General features: G+C 37.6%; 1 protein-coding gene across 7 annotated transcripts in view; it reads left to right on the forward strand.

Moving 5' to 3' along the window:
• Positions 1 to 23192, forward strand: part of PDE7A (phosphodiesterase 7A) — a 75991-nt gene that overhangs the window by 28869 nt on the left and 23930 nt on the right. For 3 of the 7 annotated variants that reach the window (XM_054191650.1, XM_054191646.1, XM_054191647.1), the window contains exons 2-3: positions 12732 to 12792; positions 20323 to 20406. In XM_054191650.1, the coding sequence (XP_054047625.1) occupies positions 12732 to 12792; positions 20323 to 20406 (145 nt within the window). Of the gene's footprint in view, positions 1 to 5712; positions 5890 to 12731; positions 12793 to 20322; positions 20407 to 23192 lie in introns of those variants that run through there. The other 4 variants (XM_054191649.1, XM_054191651.1, XM_054191648.1 and 1 more) reach the window with 3 other exon arrangements.

The raw sequence follows: 23192 nt of genomic DNA on the forward strand, positions 1-23192 counted from the left end.
GAGAAAGAATACTCTACTGTAGAACTTCAGTTGGCTAGATATGTTTTCATAAGAACAAGGTTTATATGGTGCAAACTGACATAGTGACAAATGATCCAATTTAGATCCTTTAAAATGTATATACTGTTTGTAGAAACCCTGAAATTTACTATGTTAGGTAAAACAAATGACTAGAAGATTAAATGAAGTTTGTGATATGACAGAGGTACTGAGAGTATTCTAGTTTGTATTGCAAAAGAAGCATTTTAGAAAGAAGTACTCTGTTTCTAGATGTTTAATCTATGCAAAGAAATTAAAAATGTATTCTCATCCACCCCTCAACTAAGATATGTGCACTTTTGCCAAATCACTTTTTCAGTGTTGCACAGCCATTTCTATTACCCTGCATAAGCATGATGTTGAGCAAATAAGATGAAAGGTTAAAAACAGCCATCAGAAAACCACAACATTTAATAACATGCTTGCTTTGGCAAAGATTTACGTGATTTGTTTATAAAATATAGAATACTTCTTACCCCTTTAGGAAATGCAGTGCACGTAGGCTGATAGTTTTCTATTGCTATGTTAGAGTAGCTGCTGAATGAATAGTGGTATAGATAGAAATGTAGGATTGCTGACTTCTTTCATTCACTGAGATTGGATCCTTTCATTTCTAAGGGGGGGTTTCTTTCTGTTTCTATCTTATTGAAGACTGAAGTGGAAGACTTCGAAAAATGAAAGTGGTCTTTAAGGAAATTGCTAAATTCTGTCTTCCGGATCTGTAGCTGTGCTTGGCTTTGGAGGTTCAAGTTCTGGAGGTCTAAGCCCTCAGTTTAAGATTGACCAGCCTTTTTTGTTTAGTTGCAATAAGTTAATTAGTAATGATGGTTTATGTGTAGCAAAGAAGGTGAATTTTGCTAGCTTTTTGTAATTTTTCATGTTTGCTTATTGCTTATTAGTTGATATGTAGCTTTATTAATAAGCACCTAGAATAGCTGGAGTTTTGTACCTAGTTGCAACGTAGGCTAACATGGTAAATCTTTTAAATAAGAAGCTGAATTGAAAATAAAATGCTTAGATAACAGTTTAAATTGACATAAACAGAAGTAGCATTTGTAGAAGTTGGTCACTGCATATGCACATTGTGAAATTCTAAAAGGTCTGTTCTCAGTATCCATAAAAATAACAGCATATTTTCCTCTTACTTTTTCCTTGAGTGTAGTGTTTAGTGGTTGGGTTGAGCTGCAGCAATAGCTACCCACATTTGTTACAACAATACTTCTCATAGATTACCATTTAATTAATTCTTTGTTAGTGAAGTCTGCGGGAGAGAGAGATTGCACGTGATAGATAATGACACAGGGAGAAAAGAAAAGATGGAAATGAGTTTAGAGCTGTGTGGTTTTTTGTACTATGTGCTAATGAATTGGTAAATGATAGGCTTATTGCTCTGCTGTCTTTACATCCTGTTAATATAAATACGGTGAAGTTCCCTGACTGGTCCATGACAACTACTATACCAGTCCAGAATGTATTCTAGAAATCAGGGTGCCCCAAGCCACTGTTCTGTGCCTGTTCCGGAAGGGGGTGTTTGAAGGGCAAAGGAGACTCCACAGAGATCTCATTTCTGGGCCAGGTGTACAAGTGCATGCATGTGAAATCAGGTCATTCTGGAAAGTAGGAGTGATTAGCAACAGGCCTCAGTCTTCTGCATAAAAACTTCTGTGGCGATGGAGATCTGTGAAGCCCTGCTGCATTTAAGCGGGAGCATCGTATGAGACCCAATAATGTCTGTGAAATATAGTGCTGTTGCTTCAACTCTGGATTTACTGTAGGTGTTATTGAAATGTTTAGGGGGGGAAGCATTTAAAGACACTTCTGTAGATACAGTAGTTACTGAGGTTTGTAAGGCAACACTGAGTCATTCTTCAGGGCTGCTGAAATTCATTAAAAAAAAAAAAAAGGATTGGAACAGATGGGTATTTAGAAATACAGAAGTAAAACTGGGATCCTGTACTTGGTTCTTCAAATAACAGAGCACGCTAATAGGAAATAATGGGTTTCCATGTGGAGCCTTGCAGATCTCTAGGAGTGTATATGGAAATACTTAGATCCTTGGAAATCACCATGGCATATTAATGGGGAGCTACATTGAATTGGTAGGAGCTGGTCCCGTGTAATGCCAGTTTCACGATCAAAGCAAACTGGTATCTTTAGCAAATTTCTTAGTGGAATCTTTGTAACAACTGTTGCAAGACCCCAGGTGTTTTCTGCTGTATTGATAATAAATTCTTGTCTGACAAGGAATTACACAGAAATGCAAAATGCAAAAAATATAGCAAAACATGCCTTTGCTTACATGCACTTACAATGCCATATACTATTAAGTTTACAATGAAGTCATTGGGATATTTATGGGGTTTTTTTGTTTGGAAATGGTAAGAGACAACAATTGTACGTTTGAGCTGATGGTAAGGACAGGGGTACTAGGTAACACCTTGTATGGTATATTTGAGTGTTGAGTACTGGAAATCTTGCCTTATCAAACATGGTACTTCTGCATGCACTGAGAAAATGAATTTTAGAAAAACTGAAAAAGAATCTGCTAGAAAGCAGGGAAGAAAAAGAGAAGAGGAAAGAAAACGAAATAGCCTTAGGAACTTCCATAATTTTTAAAAGGCAAAAAATGCACTGTACCATAGCTCTTCTTTCTGGTGTGCTCCCTCATTTCAAGATGAAGCTGAGAGTGATGGTGATGTCCACAGCTTGTAATCAGGTCACTGATTGCACTCCCAGAACTTGGGTAGTGTGTTATCACGGGGGGAATTCAGTACTAACTTATTTTTCTGTAGTCTTGTACCTGAGGGTTTACCATACTTGCTAATGACCTTGAATAATTTCTTTCATATACTTGTAAAAAATCATTTATTTCACCTTCTCCTTACAGTTGTTAATGGGATTATTCAAAGCAGTACTTTCCCCAAAAGAAGCACTTCAGCTTCTTTGTTGATTTCTTATACAAACCAGTGCACTTTTTGGTCCTTCCTATTTCTGAAACAGTCTTTCCATTTCCATAGTTAAAACAAATAATACTGTAGTGGTGCTTAACAGAGGGGCAGATATTTTTATTTCTCTGTTCTGGTGTTAAACTTACGTGTGAGACAATAGTTTTAAGAAAAGCTTTCAGTAAGAGGAAGCTAATTAATTAAACCACTTACTATTGGAAGACAAAAGAGGAAAGGGTGATTACTTTGTATTGCTATGTTTTCTAAGATAATGTTGTGTTTGTGATACCTGTGGAAGAAAGGCGTGCTCCATGGACCCAGAATAAGACCATCTGCATACTCTGAGAACATCTTTGTGTGTTTTGAGACAGGAAAACAGAGAAGACTGATCAGGGATTGAAAATAGTGGTGATGGAGAGAAGTGCTTGACCGTTCAAAGAGTATAAGGCTATTAGTGTTACGAGTTTTATTTGGAGGAGAGTTCAGTCTTGAAGCAAATCACCTCATTATCCCTGTTTATCAAGGCCATTTATTTGTTTTCCAGAGTGATTTTGGTATGTGCTAACTAGGCTCCTTTCAAAAGAAACTAAGCCGTTCCACTCCTTGCATACACCAAATGTAGTCTAACCCTTGATAGGGTTGTAGAGGTTTGTCATTTTTGGCAGCTTTGAACCTCCTATGGTAGGGTCTGGTTCAGACAGTTTCAGTAAATGTGGCCTGCCAAAAAAACCTCCTGGACTTCATATAGTATAGGTGTGAAGACCTCAGCAGCAGCTGTGCCTTGATCTGCTCCAGCTGTGCCAAATTGCTAATGCAGACAGAGCCTAATGCCATTTATTGTAGGGTGGGTTTTTTTTAAAGTAGCATCAGACTGGTGATGACTAATTGTCAGGATGTCTTAACCTTTGTCAAGTGTTTGGAGAGGGTAATGTTTTTAAATGTACCTCTGTGACAGTTTGCATTTTGGGTGGAACCTGACAGACCTTTAGATAAGCTCTGCATTCAGAGGTTTGGTGAGGTACCAAAAGGTCTGTTCTGAATGTTCTGGCCTGTAGTTTTGATCTGACTGGTTTTCAGAGGCATGGGGAGGGGAGAGAGCAGAAGATACATGTTTGGAATATAATGGTGCTGTAGGAACCCACAGCTTGTGCCGAGATCATGATTATAGCTTAAAAGCCAGCATAAATATTAGAAATCATATTATAAAATAATAAAGAGCCTTATCCCAGTTACTGAGTCGTCGTCTTCATTCAGTAAACATCCACTGTGGTATGTGTCCCCTGTTCCTGTGGATAAGGTTAAATTAATTTCTTGGTGCTAAAGTTGCTCTTTTGGTAATCTGTGTTAACTTGTCTATTTTGTGCACGTATTGGAATTTGCAATACAATCTGCAGTAATTATAGGAAGAGCAGAATCTTCATATAATTTTCCTTTCAATTATTCAACTTCATACTTTCAAACTCCTCAATGTCCCACACGCTGTTCCTTTTTTTTTTCCTCTCTGTAGCTGCTTTTTTTCACAAAAAAACCCAAACCTATTTGAGATTTCTGTGTATTTCTAGAAAGAAACATTTTTATTTTTTTTTTTCAATTTAAAATGACAGAAAGTTAAAATGCATCTCAAAGCTGCACTGAGTATATTGGACTGCTCGGATGCATCATCAGTGCTCTTGGAGGAAGTTAGTTTGCTGGATTTCAACCCTGGAAAGTGCCAGGGATGGGAGAGGGGGATTCTAGGCAAGTTCATGTAATCACGGAATTTTTCAGAGTTGGAAGGGACCTCTAGAGATCATCTAGTCCAACTTCCAGGCTAAAGCAGGATTGCCTAGAGCACATTACTCAGGACTGCATCCAGGCGAGTCTTGAAAGTCTCCAGAGAAGGGGACTCCACAATCTCCCTGGGCAGCCTGTTCCAGTGCTCTGTCACCCTCACCGTAGAGAAGTTTTTTCTCATATTTGATCGGAACTTCCTATGTTCCAGCTTGTGCCCGTTACCCCTTGTCCTGTTGCTGGGAACCACTGAAAAGAGTCTGGCTCCATCCTCCTTAAACCCACCCTTTAGATACTTGTAAACGTTAATAAGGTCTGTCCTCAGCCTTCTCCTCTCCAGGCTAAAAAGCAATAAATCAAAGCAACGTGCCAGTTCAGGCATGAGTATATGTGGCTGGAAAGGGAGTACGAGGGATGGTTTGGTATTTAGTGGACAGAAGAAAAGATTAGAGAACGATGATCGGTTTCAATGATTGCGTGTATTAAACGCATTAACTTTCTTTCATTATTTATAGTAAGTTGCTGTAAAAGCAATCTTGAAATACGTTTTGAAGTTCAGTTCATAGCAGTTCTCCAGGTGGCGGAGATAAAAGGAACTAGTGAGTATCGGCTACGGTGAAATCTGCTGGAAAAGGGCTCCTCGCAGCGTTTAAAGGCGAGGCAATGCCCTGATTTACCGCAGGTGGTTTGGGCGCTGGAGTTGGATCCTGGAGCCTAAGGAGCCTCGCTGTGTTAAGAAAAGCACGTAATCCTGTTTTTTCCGTTTCCTTTAGCACTTCTGTAGGGTTGAGCGAGGCTTTACTGTTTGCCGAGTCCTACGGTTGTAAAACTCCCTTGTTGAGCGGGGAGCGGGCGGCGGGGCGGGGGGGGGCGGCGGGCGGTCCGGTGACGGCAGCTGCCGCCGGGCGGCCAGACCCCGCCCGCCCCCTTCCACCGACCGCCGGCCCTACCGCCCCACCGGCCGTCCCACCGCCCCGCCGCTCCGGCACCCTCTCCCAGCCTCCCGCACCGGCGGGGAGGGGGAGTCAGGGAGAGGGGTGGAGGGGAGTACGCTTCACCTCTTCGGGGCGATCCAATGGGAATTGCATTGATCTGGTGTCTAGCTCTGATCCTTATCAAATGGATTGCTTCTAAGGTAGGCCATTTTATTACTCTTATTTCGACTAACTGGGGTTTATAACTAGCCTGAGAGAAAACAAGTCATTAAGAACTCCGCGAGTGCTTATTTTTCTTTTTTAAAATCTAATCTGTTCTGGAAACACATCACTCGTCATTTTAGTTTATGTTTCTCAAGCGTTCATACCTGATTTTGTAGCTCTCGACTTTTGCTTGCCTTGAAGTGGGAAGAGTGTGTTTGTAGCTGTGCCAGTGAGGAGACAGGGAAAAGGGAGGTGAAATGGCTTCTGAATGGCAGGGCTTCGCTTGCTTCCTTCACTAACAGATCCTCGGTTTTATAGTGCTTTAAAGGCTTTGTGAAAATAAGGAAAAACAATTTAAAACATAGTGAGAGTAATGCAAATTGTCGTATTTTGCTTCCTGGGCAGGATATCCTTTTTGTATTGTTGATCTCAGGGTTATGGGAGTGGAAAAATACCAGTTTTGTTTGCTTAGGTGAAACACTGGCTACTTCACTTACTTTGTAGCCTTTCCATTTGATATGCCTATGTTTTGAAAAGTGTGTGCTAATGTTAGGCAAAATTAGGAGTTCCTACTCTCTAAAGAATGTAAATGTCCCCATAATGTATGTCTGTTATGGTAGTAAATATAGGCGGGATTGGTGCCTGGAGAGGAGACCAGGCTCTTCTCACCACAGCTTGGTGCCTAACCTGGAGTTAATTCCAAAAGGAGGAATGAATTTAAGTTTAGGATTGTGAAGGAGGGCCAGAATCACTGGAGAGAATGAGAGAAACTGGGGGGGGGGGGGGAAGTCAGAGTTCCTGCATTTTTTTTTTATGTATGTATAGTATTCGCACACAATTTTAACATTTTTTGTGCGATTAAGAGGACAGTCTGAGCAGACAGGAATTTGAATTTGTTGTGAAAACAAGCTTTGCTAGGTATCCATGCCTGTACTCTTCAGTCATTGCCAATAACACAATTCTAAATTTACTAAAAGCAAAACCGGTCAGGCTTAGTTGCTACCACTTGTGATAACTTTTGTCACATCAAGAAAAAGATCAGGATACCCTAATGGGTCACTTGTGACTGAAGGCAGATTCTAAATGCCCAAGTTTTACAGCCAGTGTGCTAGGCTGTTAACATCATCCACATTTTACTGGTATACTGTCAAATTGCTGGTTCTCTGAAACTTGACATGAAAAGCCTGTTTAAGGATTATGTCTGTAATTCAGTTTGGTCAAAGATTCTGTTAAGGTGGGGAAAAATAGGAATTCCAGGTAGCTGACATAATACAGTTAAGCATAAAAACCTCTGCTATCTATGGTTGTGTTCTTAAATGTGCTAACAGTTGTTTCTTTTAAAGTAATTTCTTTTTTTTGTGTTTGTCCAATTTTACTGTTGCTCTTGCATCCTTCTGTCATTCTGATTTAGTTTCTAAAGGTAATACCCTATATGTTTCTGTTTTCACTCAATCAGTGTGTCAATCAGAAATAAAAAAAAATCACGCTTTTTTGACAGTGCTTTATTTTCTGATCAGTCTTCAAGCTTTTGTTTTGTATATTGTTGTTAAATCTTGAAATTTTTATGCTGATAAAATTTTGGGTAAATCTTAACGATGCCACATGATGCACATCTAAGGTGTATAAGAGAAAATATCTTACAATGTTTATTAGATGTATGTACCACTAAAGTTGATAACTGTCATTCAAACAATAGCTAAGTTTATAAATGATTGCCATCTGTCTTAGGAGGCGATCATGTGAAATAGCTTTATATGGAAGAAAATACTAAAATTGCCACATTCAGATATTTGAAGGGGGAGTGCGTGTCTTATTGCTGATTAGTATTGCCTTCCTGAAATTAACTACATTTTCTTATCACTGGTTTGGTAAACCTTCAAAATACTGCTTTGAACTCCAGTGAAATATTTAGAAAGTAGTAGTAGGACCATTTGCAGTGACTTGTCCAAGTTCAATAACAGTTTCTTCAGTGCTTTAAAAGAACATTTTTCCAGTGCTTTAGTGAGTAAAAACTTGGTGACGCCTTGTGGAAAACTGTGTATCTTACGTTAGCATGGAACTCTTGATTACTTTAATAATTCTAAAAATTATGATAAATGACAGTTTCGCTTTTAAAATCCAATAATAGTCGGAGATATCTGGTCTAGTTAGTTTGTCATTCTGGGAACTTCTTGTTGATAAACTGTCTTAGAATCTTAAATAGTGTCCAAGGGTGTATATTTGAGGCAGCATAACCAGTAAATTGCAGTTGCCATGATATAACAGCTTCTCCAATTTGTTCTTATTTTCTCTTTCTGAAAATAATCCTCTGATTGTTGGGCAATAACTTGGGCAGAAAAAAGAAGTAGGTAAAAAACCACCTTATTGGCTCTGGTGCTGTCCTCTGGTCCTTTCCCAGCTTCTGCATAAACGACTTGAGTGGCAAAATGAGGGTTGTGTACTCCATCAGAAAGGCGCAGGTGGTTCTTCCTGATGGGAGGAACTGAATTGTGAAGGCCAGCAGCTCTACCAGTTTCCTTCTGCTGATACAGAACGAGACCAGCAGTTGTTTCGCTTGCAAGTCCAAAAGGTGGTGCTTGCCAGAATGAAGTGCCCAGCAGTAATGCTCGTGCTCTGCTCTGAGCTGGAATGGGAAGTCCTTGTGATAAAACTGATACATCATTGGAAACGTTTGTTTGGCACAAACAGCAGCAGGTGCTGTGTTTCCAAGTGTTACACACATATGCTGTACTCCCCAGCATCACTGAAGCGGTTTCCCTTTGAAGATATATCCATGTGCTATTTTGGCATGTCATTCCCATTGCATGGCCTTTAATAACTTCCTATACTTTTCGTGAAAAGATTTGCGTAAAGATCTGACTTAAATCTATCTTTCGTTAGATACTCCCTTTACCTATTTTTGTGGAGTCCTTATGTCATGGTTTTTAAAGAATTAATGGAACTTCTACTTTAGTTTGAACTTCTTCCATTAACTTTCCATAAAGATGTGACAAAAGAGAGGAGAAATGAAAGCTTTTCTTACTGTATTGCCCTTTGGAAGAATAAATTACAACTCTAATATGAAACTGAAGTTTAAGGTGAGGTTTTCAAAGTGGAAGTCTAGTGTAAAGAGTCCTTCCCAGCCATCTTCCTGACTTCTACCTTCGCTGCTGAAGCAAAACAGCCCACCCGGTTCAGATCGCTGTGCTCGTGTCTGGAAAGGAGGGAATGGTTAAGAACCTCACCTGATCATTTGAGAAATATGTTGAATCACTTGGAGTCCAGCAGATATTCCCACCAGACCAAGTTGTCCTTGTGCTTGAAAACGGAACCCTCCTAGACGCATTAGGAATGTCTTCAGTTTGAGCGCTAGTAATTCCCTCTGCCTGTTGGAATGATGCTTTCTTGTTTGAGATTTGTACAGAGCCTCAAGGAGTTGAATATGCTTTACAGTTGTTAAGAGGTACAAAGCTTCCGGTAGACCCAAGCTGTGGCAGAGATCTAGAAATAAAATTTTATGCTAAATGAGTTAACAATATTGACAACAATGTGCTATTTTGACGTGCTAGAAGTCAAGCTCTGTCCATGAGGTTTTTAGCCAAGGTTTCTGTAGGCTGATACGGTGTATGCTACAGTCAGCTGTGTAAGTAAGGTAAATTTTTAGTGTAAGTATAGTCTTGATGTCTTGGTGTAGGCTACAGAGAGTGGGCCTTTGGTTAGCAATGACAGGGGAAGCATTTTTGGCTGTCACTAAGGGCAGAATCCTGGTGACTGAATTGTTTAAACTGTTGAATGCTTTATGGGAATTTTAGTTCTTCAAGACCTATTTGCCTTTCTGCTTACAAATTTGCTGCATGTGACAGTTCACATTTTAGCAGAAGCTTATGCATTAAATCTGGTCTTTCTGTTTGCTGGATTTAAAAAGTGGAATCTGGGCAGAGTATCTTAATGAACCACAGGCAGGGTGGATTAAATTGCTTCTCTTTTTTGCTTTTTTTTTCCCTTACATTTTTCTAGAGTAGTGCAGGGGATAGTATAACTAATACGTGGACAATATTATTTGAAGTGGGAAAATAGGTGATATACCTCAACCTGTGATACATAGTCAGTTACCTCTTTGGAGTGTGACTTGACACAAAGCAATCGGTGGCTGAGTGAGCGTAATATTATTTAATTTACCTACCTATTACAAGTTGCTAAAAACCTCTGTCCTGTTAGCTCTTTCCTCTGTCTCTGCCCACCACAGTGCTCCTTACTTATTTGCCTGGTCTAAATGTATGACGTCTGACCACTCATCACCCACCCTGTATCTGTCCTTTGGTGAAACTTGCTAATAAGTGTTTTCCTCTTCTCTGCCTTATTTAACAAATTTCAGTGAATGAAGTATGCTTAGGACCTCTATCTCTTTAGCAAAATTAGCTGAAATTGCCCTACTACTTTTGAAGTATTATTAGTAAGGTTTACACAATAAACTGTCTCTCTTTCTTTAGGAAACCAAACTTTGAAAGTTGATTTTTAAAAGGATTTGATTGTTCAAAGTTTCCTACAAGATCTTTTGAAGTTCTTGCAGAACGAAAGTACTTGTTTGTATTAGCAACTGGTTTGTTTTTAAAAATATGCTTTGTGTTTGATATCATACGTGGATGTACTATATCTAGCAAATAATATTTTAGAGAGCAAGTAATATTTTTAGAATCAACATATCAAAAGGATTAACTTTTCAGTAAATTTTTGCATATTGTTTTCCTTCTCAGAGACTAATGCTCCATTTGGGCATGGTTCTTCTGGCTGCGTTTGTGCTTAGCTTTCTCCTGTATTAGATTACAGAACTGTACTGGACATATCCAGAAATCTGTGATAGACAGGTGCAAATTGCAAGTTAGCACTGAACTACATCACTGATTGTGCCTAGTCAGTAATACGAAATGTTCCGGTCTACTGAAAATATACTCAGCTGAGATTTGCTGAAATGCAAAGGTGAAGAAATTTGAAAATGTTAGTGGGAAATCAGCATCATTTTCTGGCTGATGAGGTGCATTGCTGCCTTTCTCATCAGGACAGGCACATTGCTGTGAAAAATGCTGTACAAACATATTTCAAGGGAAGGATTATTTGGATGGTTTATGGTCTTCCAAGAAAATACAGATCAAAAGCTAAGACAACATAAAAATGCTGTACAGGGAGTTCTTCCTTGTAGTCTTTACAACAGCTACTATAATTGGACCCAATTTGGAGCTAGGTGTTTGGTCATTTCTGTAATTAAATATTAAGCTTACCTTTGGAAAAACTTTTCTGATTTCAAGTGTAAAGTTTTTTTCTTGTTTTAACATGAAAAATATTGAAACAATTAAGTGTAACTTCTGCATTTGGAGTCAACACATCAGTTGTATAAATCATGCTGAGGGAGATTATTAGTCTCTAGTCTTTCATTGTGTGAGTTCAGTTTGCTCTGTAGAGCAAGTTTTACCCTTTCTCCCCCCTTCCAAGTAATTTGTTTCTTTAGCTCTCTTTCTTTTAGAATTCTTCTCAATGTCCAACATCTGTTTTTCTGTCCTGTTTCCTAACATGTTTTGTTTTCCCATCTTTTGAACTTACACGTTTTCAGGCTGTTGTATATCCCTAGTGTAGTGTTGTTCCTGCTACACAGGAAAAAAAAAAAAGGGTGTCTGTGTTCACCTCCAGGCTGGCTTTTAGCTGAAGTTCTCAAAGGGGTATGATAACCCCTTGTGGCACCCAGGACTTCAGTGTCCTCATTGTAAATAAGAAGTGTGGTGGTCACGGAAAAGTCATAGGAGATTTTAATGCACACACACAAAAAATCTTATTTCTTTATAGAACAAATGTTGTGAACTGGCAAAGTTCAGTCTGATTGTGAAGGTGATCCTCTGATCCTAGTAAGGTCATGAAATAACATTAATGAAGGCCCTAGGAAGTGGCAGAAGATGTTGAAAGAACAGTAAAGGCAAGACGTGAGGCTGGGTGCTAGGTCATGCAAAGCCTTGGGGACTACACGATGCCAGTGTTGTGTAACTATGAGAATGTTTCTCCAGTTTTTAGCTATTAGAGGACCAGTTCACTGCACTTGTGGGAGGCTTCCTGGGTTATAACTATTCTCGCATTAGCTGAATATGTATGGAACATACGTATTTCGCGTAGGTAAGAAATACAGCCTATATGGGAGTATCTTAGTGTCATGCATAGGTAGCTTTTGTCATCATATGTGCAATACCACTTGCTTGTTTTATTTAAAATAGCTTTATGTAGTACATCCTGCTTCAGTGGTACCTTGATTTGACCTCAGAAAGTACTGGGTGGAATGAAAGTAGCATGTAGCCGGCAGGTTCTGCCCTTGCAGAATATAGATTGAATTCCTAGGACTGCAGTAATGGTGTCATTTGAGTTATCGTACTTCTTTTAAAACTACTTTTAGCTTGAAAGATGGAAATACCCCATAGGTAAAAGTAAACAAACAAATAAACCAGGAACTGCAAGTATTTGTTTTAAGTATTACATTCTAGAAGGCTATGAGGAGCACGTCTGCTTCATCTTGTTTTGTGTCTCTTTTTTACTGTGAGAAATGATAGAGGAGCATCCGGAAAGAAATATAGAGGGGATATCTTTTTCCACACTCTGGTCCTGTTTTTCATAATGTCTTCACCAGCAATTCCTGTCCTTCCTTTGTCCCTTCCTAAAACAAAATCAGTGTGTATATATTTGAAAAATGTATGTTCAGATTTCCAAAATAAATTTTGAGAGTTAAATTGGAAATGGGCAATGGGCAGTTGATACTTTATTTTAATTTCAATTTAAAAATGATTCAGATCTAACTTGCATAAAATATACTTTTTTTTTTTTACAGAGACGTGGAGCAATTTCCTATGACAGCTCTGATCAGACTGCGTTGTACATTCGTATGCTAGGTAAGCATACCAGTTTCTACATTGCAAAGTTCTAACATTTATGATTGATTTAAAATAATTATTTTCTTATATTTGAGTGATGAATTCTTAAACTTACTGTTCCCTTTCTCCTGGATAATACTCTGGTTAGATTCTTTAGAAGAGTTTGGGTTCTTTTCTGTTGACTTGGGTTTTTTGGCTGTCTGCCTTCTTTCTTTTTTTTTTTTTCTTTAATCATTAATCATTGTGTCAGATGTTTTCCTCCTATATTAAAAAAAAAAAAAAAAGTCTTATAATTAACGTAACATATTTGGTAGAAGTTAAGTTTTCCAAGTGACTCATGATTGATCTTTATTTCTGTGATGGAATTTATCACCTCTGCATGGTATCCTTCTGGTTAAAACTGTAGCTGAAAGAACATTTGTGTGAGAGTTACCACACGCTTTTAAAAACTTCAATACTAAGACTATGAAATGTTCAAGGTGTTCTTAAAATAATGATGTGATTTTAAACAATACTTCTCTTATTAGTCCTAGAAGATGACTAGAGAAGCGAAAGGATACATGAAAGAGCCAGTAGTTCAGTCAACTTACTGAAGAATGTTTTCCGGGGTAGTAACTAGATGAAGGGTAAAGCTGAATTAAAATAAAATAACCGTACTGGGAAGGGCAAGCGTCTGGGGGAGACCCTCTGTGATAGTGGGTGCATGGAAGGAGGAGTTCAGGTCAGTCAGTGAGAGGAGAAAGATGCAAAGCTCTTGCAGATCTGGCTGCCGAATTCGATACTTCCCGCACCTCTTCTGGAGGCTGCTGGTGGTGCAGATGGCATGGGGACTGTGCATATACTCTAAGTCTGTTTCACTGCAAAATTATGCCACTTAATTTAAGCCATCTTGAGCTTTGATTTTGTGTCGAAATGGACTATGAATGCTTGCATGTCGTCTCACACGGCTCAATGAACATCAACAGCTAGCGATTATAAATTCTTAACCAGCTCCAACTAAATCAGCCAGAACATGTCTTTTTATGCCCCGAGTCTTTTCAATTTAGTTATATATTGTACATATTGAAGTCCCTGGAATTTCATAATTCATGCATTGTCTATGAATTTAAAGTGTAAACTATATGCATCTTTACACGTGTGTATATATATGAGTTTATAGTCATAACCTACGTTTGTAGGCATACATGTGCGTGTGTATATATAAATGTAATTTTGACTCAGCATCTTTTCATTTTTGTTTTTCAATTATGTTGGGTTTTTTTAAGTTTGAAGTTGTTAATACTCTAGCACTGACTGTCTACTGAGGGGTTTTTGATAAGAGAATATAATTACTTTGGAGATTTCTTAAGGGAGGCTGGAAGATGCTGATTTCTAAGCGTTTATTGAAAAAGCTGCTGTGTTGTTTTTGTTGTTGGAAATAGGTTTATCTAACTTTCAAAAGTTGAAATAACTTTTTAACTTTCAATCAGCCTTTTTGCAGGATGAACACTAGAATTCTTCAAAATGTGATTTTTCTGCTCTAGTCATAAGAAAGTGAATTCAGGCCTAAGGTAGCTTCGTTTCCTTGATTTTGTGAAATTTTTTTTTAAACTAAATTTGTTTTGTACATTTTTTTTTTTCTGTTTCAAAATCCTGAAAAGTGAGTACTTTTAATTCCACTACAGGGGAAATATGTATTAATTCATAGGCTTGAATTAAAGGTACTGTAAACATATGTCTATGTGTTTGTTTTTAAAAATAATCTACTAGTGATAAAAGCCCAGCTTGTTAGAAAATAATTCTTAATTTCTGCGAATAATCTGATTTCTTTTGCTACTTTGGAGGTTTAAGTGTACCGTGATGTAGTTAGGCCCATCATTTCTGCAGAAGGGTTTGTGATAATGCTCAAGTAAATCTAGAGGAAAGCAAAGCACAGCTTCCCGTCGGTCTTGGTATATACACCTGAACTGAGGCAAAAATCTGATTTGTTTTGAAATCTTTCTTTGACTATGCTCATAGGCAGAACTGGAATATATTCGGAACATGATGTTAAGTAAACAAAATTTTCACTTGTTCTCTCATTGGAATTAATTATTAGATTTTGTGATTGGTGCTTGTTATGAATAGAATAACTCTTGCTGGCATTTGTTGCTGTTCAGTGATGCTGGCTGTTCACAGGCAGAAAGTCTTTTAAAGGATTGATCTCTTCTAACTTTGGCTGGGGCGAGGAGGGTACCAACAAAAAAACAAACAAAGAATTGCTCATTGGATGTTTGAATCAGTATGCTAAATTTGTATTACTTTCTCACTTGGTGATGACTTTTTTTTTCCCCCAACTATTACGTACGCTATACGGTACAAGTTAGCAACTATTTACAGATTCATTTCTGTTGTATTCATAAATGGACCGTAAAAAAGACCAGCCTGAAAGCTGAACAGTTGGAAGCATCGGTATGTAGAAACATTCTTACCAGAGTATATTCAAGAATGAATATATTCAATTAGCATTTTTTGCAAGAAATGTGAAGTATTGCACTTCCCATACAGTATTATGAGGGTTTTGGTTTTTTGATTTATCTTGGTACATTTTAGCAGAGTGAGCTGTAAGGAATCCTCAGCTGTAACTTAATGGGAAGTTAGGCACAGTCATGAGACATTTTGCCTTTTACTTGTTTGGTTATTATTCCAAACAGACTATATCTACTAACAAAATGTACCTCAGTAAGGTGTTTATTTCAGCAGACCAAAAATATAAAGCCAAGGGTATCTCGACACCTCCCTCTGCCTCTGTTTGGTTGTGCTGGCCATAGAGTTGTTTCCTTTAATGTTTTCAGGCTGTTCGAGTGGGAATCTAATAAAAATTCATTTGCAGTGAGTAAATAGAAATTCCTGTGGTATAGCAATGTTTCCAGGTGCAATTTAAAAGATCAAATTTTAAGGGTACACAAAATAACTAACTCTTAGCTCTCTTCATCAGTGTCGATATAAACAAACAGCGTTGACTCTAATGACTCATCTGTCATACCCCATTCCCAAAATATACACTAAGCCACTCCCGAGTGGCTTATTTACTATTTTAAAATACAGATACAGATGCAGCATTGTAGAATTTTTCTTTTAAGACCTTAGAAGGGCTAATGTACCTGCATCACCTCAGTCAGCTACTTCTCTTGGCAAGTATGAGGAATTCTCAAAATTTCTTGTAAGTGCTTCTGTGTAATCTTGATTCTTGGTTTTTCTCTTTGCTTTTATGGTTTCTTTTTTCTTGTTGTTTTGCGTTGCCTGAAAGTTTTGCTACTGTGCATGGGGTGGAAAGAATGGGGCACTGACTGCTTGTGTGGGTGAGCAGGCACCTCTCAGCTACAGCTGGAGCATTTTACCCTCCTGTAGAGGTCTTGATCACTTCAAATAGGAAGGAGCAAAGGCAAGCTACAGTGCAATGCAGGTACACGCTCTTCTCCGGTAGCAGTTACGTTCTATTCCTTTTGCTTTAATTCTGGCATATTTGGCTGACCTGTCATCTGTTTCTCCAACAAATACAATAGGAGCTTTAATCTATGAAGCTAGTAATTCTTTCTGGAAATCCCGCTCTTCACAACTTCATGACTTGGGTGGTTTACCTTGAGGTGGCTGTTGTAATTTCTGCTCCCAGCTGTCCTCCGTGATCTCTGAGATTTCTGCCCCTGTTCCAGAAGGCCTCAGCTCCCCAAGCAGCTGCTGCATTGTTACTGTGCCACACTGGAGTATTAGGGTAGCACGAAGTTATGTGCTGTGTAACCCTAACACACAGGGATGTCAGCTATGGCATTTCAGCTGCCTCGTAAGTATCAGAGCTGTCCTTGCGGTGTGAGCAGGAATCTGAGAGAGGGGTAGGAGCTATGTCTCAAGGTAAGTTTTGTTACAGCCCTGATTCCTTTTTAGTTGTAGCTGCAAACCTTCCTCTTGCATTCCTCCTTCTGCTATTTACTCAGTTTTCAGTTGAGTTTCTGCCTGTATGGCCTTTGTCTTAAAAAATGCAAGCAGTTCTGGTCACCTGGAACTATTCTGGAAGAAAATCTAGTTAAATACTCAGCCAACAGATATTTTGCCATGTTTGTGCACAAAATCAGATTTTGAAAGGAAGGCTTCACATTTTTAAAATCTTTCTCTTGATTCTTTGGATTCACAGAAACTCAAAGAGGGGAAAAAAAAAAATTGTTCCTGGAAGTCCCCTGGATGCTGGACTTGAATGTGTTCCCCTAAGGAAACAGAGGAGTCTCTTCAGAGTGGCTAAAGTGGCCAAAGAAGAGACACTTAAGATGAAAATTGTCAGCTTGCTACCACTTCTGCCCCCCCAAGAAAATTTACCTATAAGCAAATGGTGCGATCTGATGGTTTCAAAAGATTTTTCTAGCCACTTTGATATTTTTTTTTAAAGGCCTAAATAAACAAAAGCTATTAATAAGTTCTTTTGGTTTAGGTATTGTATTTTAATTATCTTTAAGCTACTGTAAAAACGATTGGCTCTGAGGTTGCTGTTTGAAGGAATTTTGTAACAGTGTCCTTTTGTCTTAGAAAAATAATCTTAAATCTGAAATGTCTTGTGCGTTTACCTGTGATGATAAACATGGCTCTTCCTTAAAATTAAATTCTGTATTGTTGTAGAGCCACAGGGTTACAAAAAATTTGTGCAGAATTTTCCAGGCATACCGATGGGAATGTGTTGTGTGTGAGCATAACGTAGCGATGGTCCAGTATTTCTGGATGTTTTGGGACCAACTATACATACGTGGTAGAGATTAGTCTCACTGTGCTAACAGCACATCATTTCATAATGTGCTAAAATGCAGCCAGTTCGATGCGATTACTTTTTATGCTTCTGTACATGTAGAAGTTTCAAATGGATGTATGGTATCTTCAGATTCCGCTTCTACCAGTTTTTCCAAGCACACCTGTCTGAAATCTTGAAAAATGCAGTATTTCTATACAATGACAATGGAGACAGCTCTTCCGCCTTTGTTTTTTCCCAATAGGAATTTCTACTTTGTTTACTGTGATAAATTCCAGTCCTGTAGAAGTGAGATCTCTTTCCAGAATAAATTCAAATGTATTCTAAAATATTCATCCGTTGTTGAGATTCTGACTCGTAAAATACCCTCTGTTTCTACCACAATCAAGGAGAGAGAATTTTAACAACTATTTAATGAAAATATTTTGCTTTCTTTTCTGAGAATTTCTCATTTCATATGTATGCAAGTAAATACCCTCACTTTACTTTTATCTTATTACAGTTGCCTTTTTAATAGTTTGCCATGTGGATTTTTAGTATATCATTTTGTCTTTTGGCTAACTATTCCTGTAAATATACATTTTAATAATTACTATTAAAAGCAATGTAGTTAGTTGTACTTCTACATTTCCCTTGTAGACACTTTTTCTTATTTTCCTACTCGAAATCCACAACACTGCGGGCATTTCAAGGGTAACAAGGATACTGTTATTCTATCTATGCTGTTAGACTAGGTACTAGTAAATAAAAAAGAACAAAGCAGAGAGAAAAGTTCTACATTTCATTTATCAGATGAACCTGCTTGTTTTGTTGTTTGCAGAATTTCATGTTAGTCTTCAGGTATTTTTCTGTGAACTTTTCCTGTTCTTGACACTTCAAACAAGTAAATTGTTCACCAAAACCTAGTTGCACACTGAAACTGTTTGGTAATTCATGTTATGGTTGGTAAATTTTGCAAGTTGGGACTGCCTTGAAAACTAAATATAATTCATGAAAGCTATTATCACCTTTTCTGTAAAAAAAAAAAAAAATTAGTTCAACCAAAAAAAGTCTTTTATTTTTGTTTTAATTCAGCTGGTGAACTCATTCACACAGTTGTAGCTATGACGGATTTCCCAGATAAATATGAGTGAAAGGTAATGAAAGTTGCATTTTCCTCCGTGTAAACTGGTATTTTCATACACAGCTACTAATGCATTCACCTTCTGTTTTCCAAAATTTCCTCCCTTTTTCCTTTTTATTCACTTACTTTGTAATTAAAATTCACCAGTTGCTTGTGCCTAACAGAAGAGTTCTACAATTTGCTGCCTCTGTATTGCCTGGAGCAAGACAAGCCTCTTGCGCTCTGCTCAGATGAATGCTTGAACCTTTATAAGTAATATATTGTCAGTAGTCTGAAAAATAATATTTACACGTAGTGATTGGGTTACTTTCGCTTGCATCTCTGTTAAGGTTTTCAGTTTAAAAAAACTAAAAGGAGTTGTAACTGAAAACGACAAGTATTTGGTGTGTTTTTACTGATAGGTAAAGTTCAGACTCAATGTCTGGGGAGCCCTGGGTCTGCTTATCTTTTTGTGGTCCTTCCAGTGTGCCTCACAAGATAATATTCACATGAATTGTGTTGCTATAGATATGTGTCTATAGATATGTATCTCCAGAAAGATACCTACTAAGTATTAAAAGTACATTACTGAAGTTTTAGTCAGTATCTTTAGCTATTTTCTGACTTAAGTTGCCTGCTTCAGCATTACAAATGAGCAGATTGGAGAAGAAAGGGGAAGAGCGCTCAGGATGTTAGGATACTATCAGTTGCTGGAAACTAAATAGCTACATTTTTATTTTGTTCTTATAAAATCAGTCTTAGTTCTTTGTGTTAAATACTTAGTTTGGATTCATACGAAAAAATCACTGTGTTTGAGAAAAGGAGAATACTGCACTTGAAGTATTTTCAAAATTAGGAACCAGAACATTTTCACATCTTGAATTTCATTTTTTTTTTTTACGACTTGAGGAGGGAAACATTATTGCATTTGATCCTCAAAGGTTTGCCCAAATTTGTGATTGCGAAAGGATTTTAAGTGAAAGCTTTTAATCCAGGTGAACTACTTACATTAATGCATACAATTACCTAACAAAAGAATACTGATCAGCTTTCAGTTGGTAAAATGCATAAGTAGAAATCAACTAGCATGCTAAAAGATTCAGACTGAAGCTAATTGCAGTGCAAAATAGTTTGATAAAATTTTAATACTGAGTTTTGGTATTTTAATAGGCTCTTGTGTAATATTCAAACAGCTGAGCACAAGTAAGTAAATGCTAGTGGGAAAATATTCTATTATGTAATATAAACCTGTATTGTAACTAGCTTATTTGCTAAAAGCTACCATTTCTAGAAGCTGAATCTTTTTTGTACTGTACAAAATGTTACTGTTCTATGTGTGTTACTGAGGAACAAATCAACCTTTAATGTTGTTTCCTGTCATATTAAGGTGCATTTTTTTACCATACTGGTGTAGCAAGCTGTTCCTAATTTCATCTGAATGCTTTATCACATGCTTCTGGCAACGTATGCTTAGGCAGGAGAGATTTTGACAAGAAAGCATGCGATTGCATGTTTAACAAGTCTTCAAACTTTGTTTTGAATTTCACCTTTAAAAACAAAAAGCATTGAAATAGGCCTCTTGTTTGAATAACCCTCCTCCTTTAAGTACCTGAATCTTTACCCCTCCAGGCTATGTTCATTTGCATTTTATCTCTGCCACTCTTCCACACTTTTATTTCACTCTTGACCCTGTTTCTAGGAGATGTGCGAGTAAGAAGTCGGGCAGGATTTGAAACAGAGAGAAGAGGTTCTCATCCATACATTGATTTCCGTATTTTTCACTGTAAGTATTTAAAAGCAGATAAATGACAAATAAACAAAGGCTTCCAGTAATTTTAACTACAGAGCCTCTAGAAATAAAGTTAGCAGCTTACATAGCAAGACCATTTTTTTATACTTCTTAGGAAAATCTTTTGTGCTACTTTATTACCAAAAATAAGAGGAAAAATCTCACTGCTAATTTTTATTTCTTTAACCTCAGTTTAAACTCATTGAATTTAGACCTGCATCCCTATGGAAATGAAGACTATCTTATATACAGCTGCTGATGTGTGTGCTGAGGTCTTACTTGGCAGACACAATCAGTTGAGAAGAATACTTTCCTGCTTTTATAAAGTAACAGAAGGGCCTGGTCCGGGATGATGTTTGAAGAGAATGACAGTAGATGTCAATATTCCTGACCTGATCATAATCAAGTAACATTACACATACTCAAACACACAGCTAGGACTTAAATTTTTTGGACCTAGACAAATCCTAAATGAAAATTAATGTGTTACAAGAAAACAGCATACTAAATTTTCTTTGATTATGTGTTTTAGGAAACATTTTTTCTCAAAAGTGTTACACACAGAATATTTTTTGATAATTTCAGTTTTTTTCTCTACATCTGTATTGTTATAACTAAATATGTCAGTAGCTGTTGTAATATAAAAGCTTTAATAACCACCATACCAATATATGCAGCAAAAGTGCAGGGGATTTAAATCTTAATTAAATTACACCAATAATATTAATGTATTAAGTGTCATAAAGTATCTATACCAGCATTGTATCAGCACCGTTCCAAGTATTCTGAATGCAATGGAGAGATTTAGAAAAACTACTTTACGGTGACAAGTGTGGTTGATGTAATTATTTTATTAATAAAAATGAGTGGCAGAAACTGCTAATTCTGATCTTAAGTTACTCTTTTTAAAAATAGAGCGCTACTTAAATTTAAAACTCTTAGTTTCATTCAAAAGTTAGTATCATAGGTGAGAAAACAAAGTTTGAAGAGTATGCTATATTAATTTATTTTTTTTTTATTAAAGAGGGTAAGAATTCTGTCTCAAGTCCTGGTAATTCTATTGAGTATAATAAAAATTCTCTGTAGAAACAGCATGCGACTTATGAATTACATAAATATATCTTTTTGTGTATGTATATATATATGTGGCATTTCGTGCTGGTACGGGCAAATACTAACAGAAATATTAAAAGAACTACCTGTTAAAAGGCAGTCATGTATGATATTATTGCTGTTGTCAAATTAACTGTATTTTCTGTGGTACTCATCATGCTGTTTCTTTCCATCCTGGTGATTGTGCATCAGGCAGATCATGACTAATCAGGAAAAAGATTTTCACACCCTTTCTTCTTGCCCCTACTTGTTCAGGCACAGGCACCAGCTTTTAGCAACATCAACTGTGGTGTCTGATGACAGCAAAGAATGTTGCTAGGAGGCCCAAAAAATTCCTTGGCTATAACTTCCCTCTCGAGTCAGCTGCTGTGGCAGTTTTCAGAGTTGCCATATTATATTGAGATTATTTTTTATTTTTTTTTGCACTTCAGGACTGTGGCCTGTTACAGTGTTGCTCTTTGACATAAGACTCCTGCTACTTTGTGGAGTTTCTTTCAAAGTCAGTAAGGAATTCAACTGCGTCTCTCACGGTATCACTAGATTATCTATTCATTTACAGAATTTTTGGTTGTTTTTTTTAATCGGCAAAATGTTTTCTTTTTCTCTGCAATGCTAATTGAGTCACAGAATCACAGAATGGTAGGGGTTGGAAGGGACCTCTGGAGATCATCCAGTCCAACCCCCCTGCCAGAGCAGGGTCACCTACAGCAGGTTACACAGGAACGCGTCCAGGTGGGTTTTGGATGTCTCCAGAGACGGAGACTCCACCACCTCTCTGGGCAGCCTGTTCCAGTGCTCTGCCACCCTCAAAGTAAAGAAGTTCCTCCTTGTGTTTAGGTGGAACTTCCTATGTTCAAGTTTGTGCCCGTTACATTTTGTCCTGATCAGTGTTTCCTTAATTGTTTTCAGTATTGTCCTGTCAGACTGTGGGTAGAGAGAAGTTTTGGTAATCAGTTTTAACCTCATTTTTGGGATATTCTCCCTGCCCTCCCCTGGTAAGTCCAGCAGGATTTTGCCACGTAAAGCTACACGTCTGAAAAATGTTCACCCATATGGGCAATAGATAGCATGTGAGAGGAGCTGGCTGAGCCAGCCGGCTCTTTGCTTGGGGCAAAAACTGGACTGAAAAGGGTCTCTTCTGCAGCTGAGGCAGGCTAAACCATCTCAATGTTGGCTTTTTTGTTTTGTTTTTTTTTTCCTTCCCCCCCACAGCTGCGTACTGAACATCAGTAATGCATGGATATGCTTCCTTCATGGTGTTTGTGAAGTTTGACCGTAACTTTCTCCTACTATCCACTGACTTTACCCTGTGGTTCTAAATATTTTGCAACGATCTTATCTGTCTTGCAGATGACTTAATATACTGGCTGTCATTCACAGTGTTGAAGCATTATTGCCGTTTCGTATTTTGCTCAGCTACTTTTTGTTGTTTAGCATTATTTTCTTTTTCTGTCCATGATGTTTTGTGAAGAAGTTGAATGTCTTTCAGCAAGTCCAGCTAATGATCAGCTGACCAGTTCTCTTTTCCAATATATTATTAATAGGCTTTTAACCTGATATTTTATTGGTAGGTTTGAAGAGTGTTGAATTTTAAAGGCATTACTTACCAAACAGTAGCTTCCTGAAAGTTTTTGTGTTATGTTGGGGTGTTTTTTAATAATCACTTC

This window comes from Rissa tridactyla, chromosome 2 (assembly GCF_028500815.1).
Source record: "Rissa tridactyla isolate bRisTri1 chromosome 2, bRisTri1.patW.cur.20221130, whole genome shotgun sequence".
Classification (NCBI taxonomy): Eukaryota; Metazoa; Chordata; class Aves; order Charadriiformes; family Laridae; genus Rissa; species Rissa tridactyla.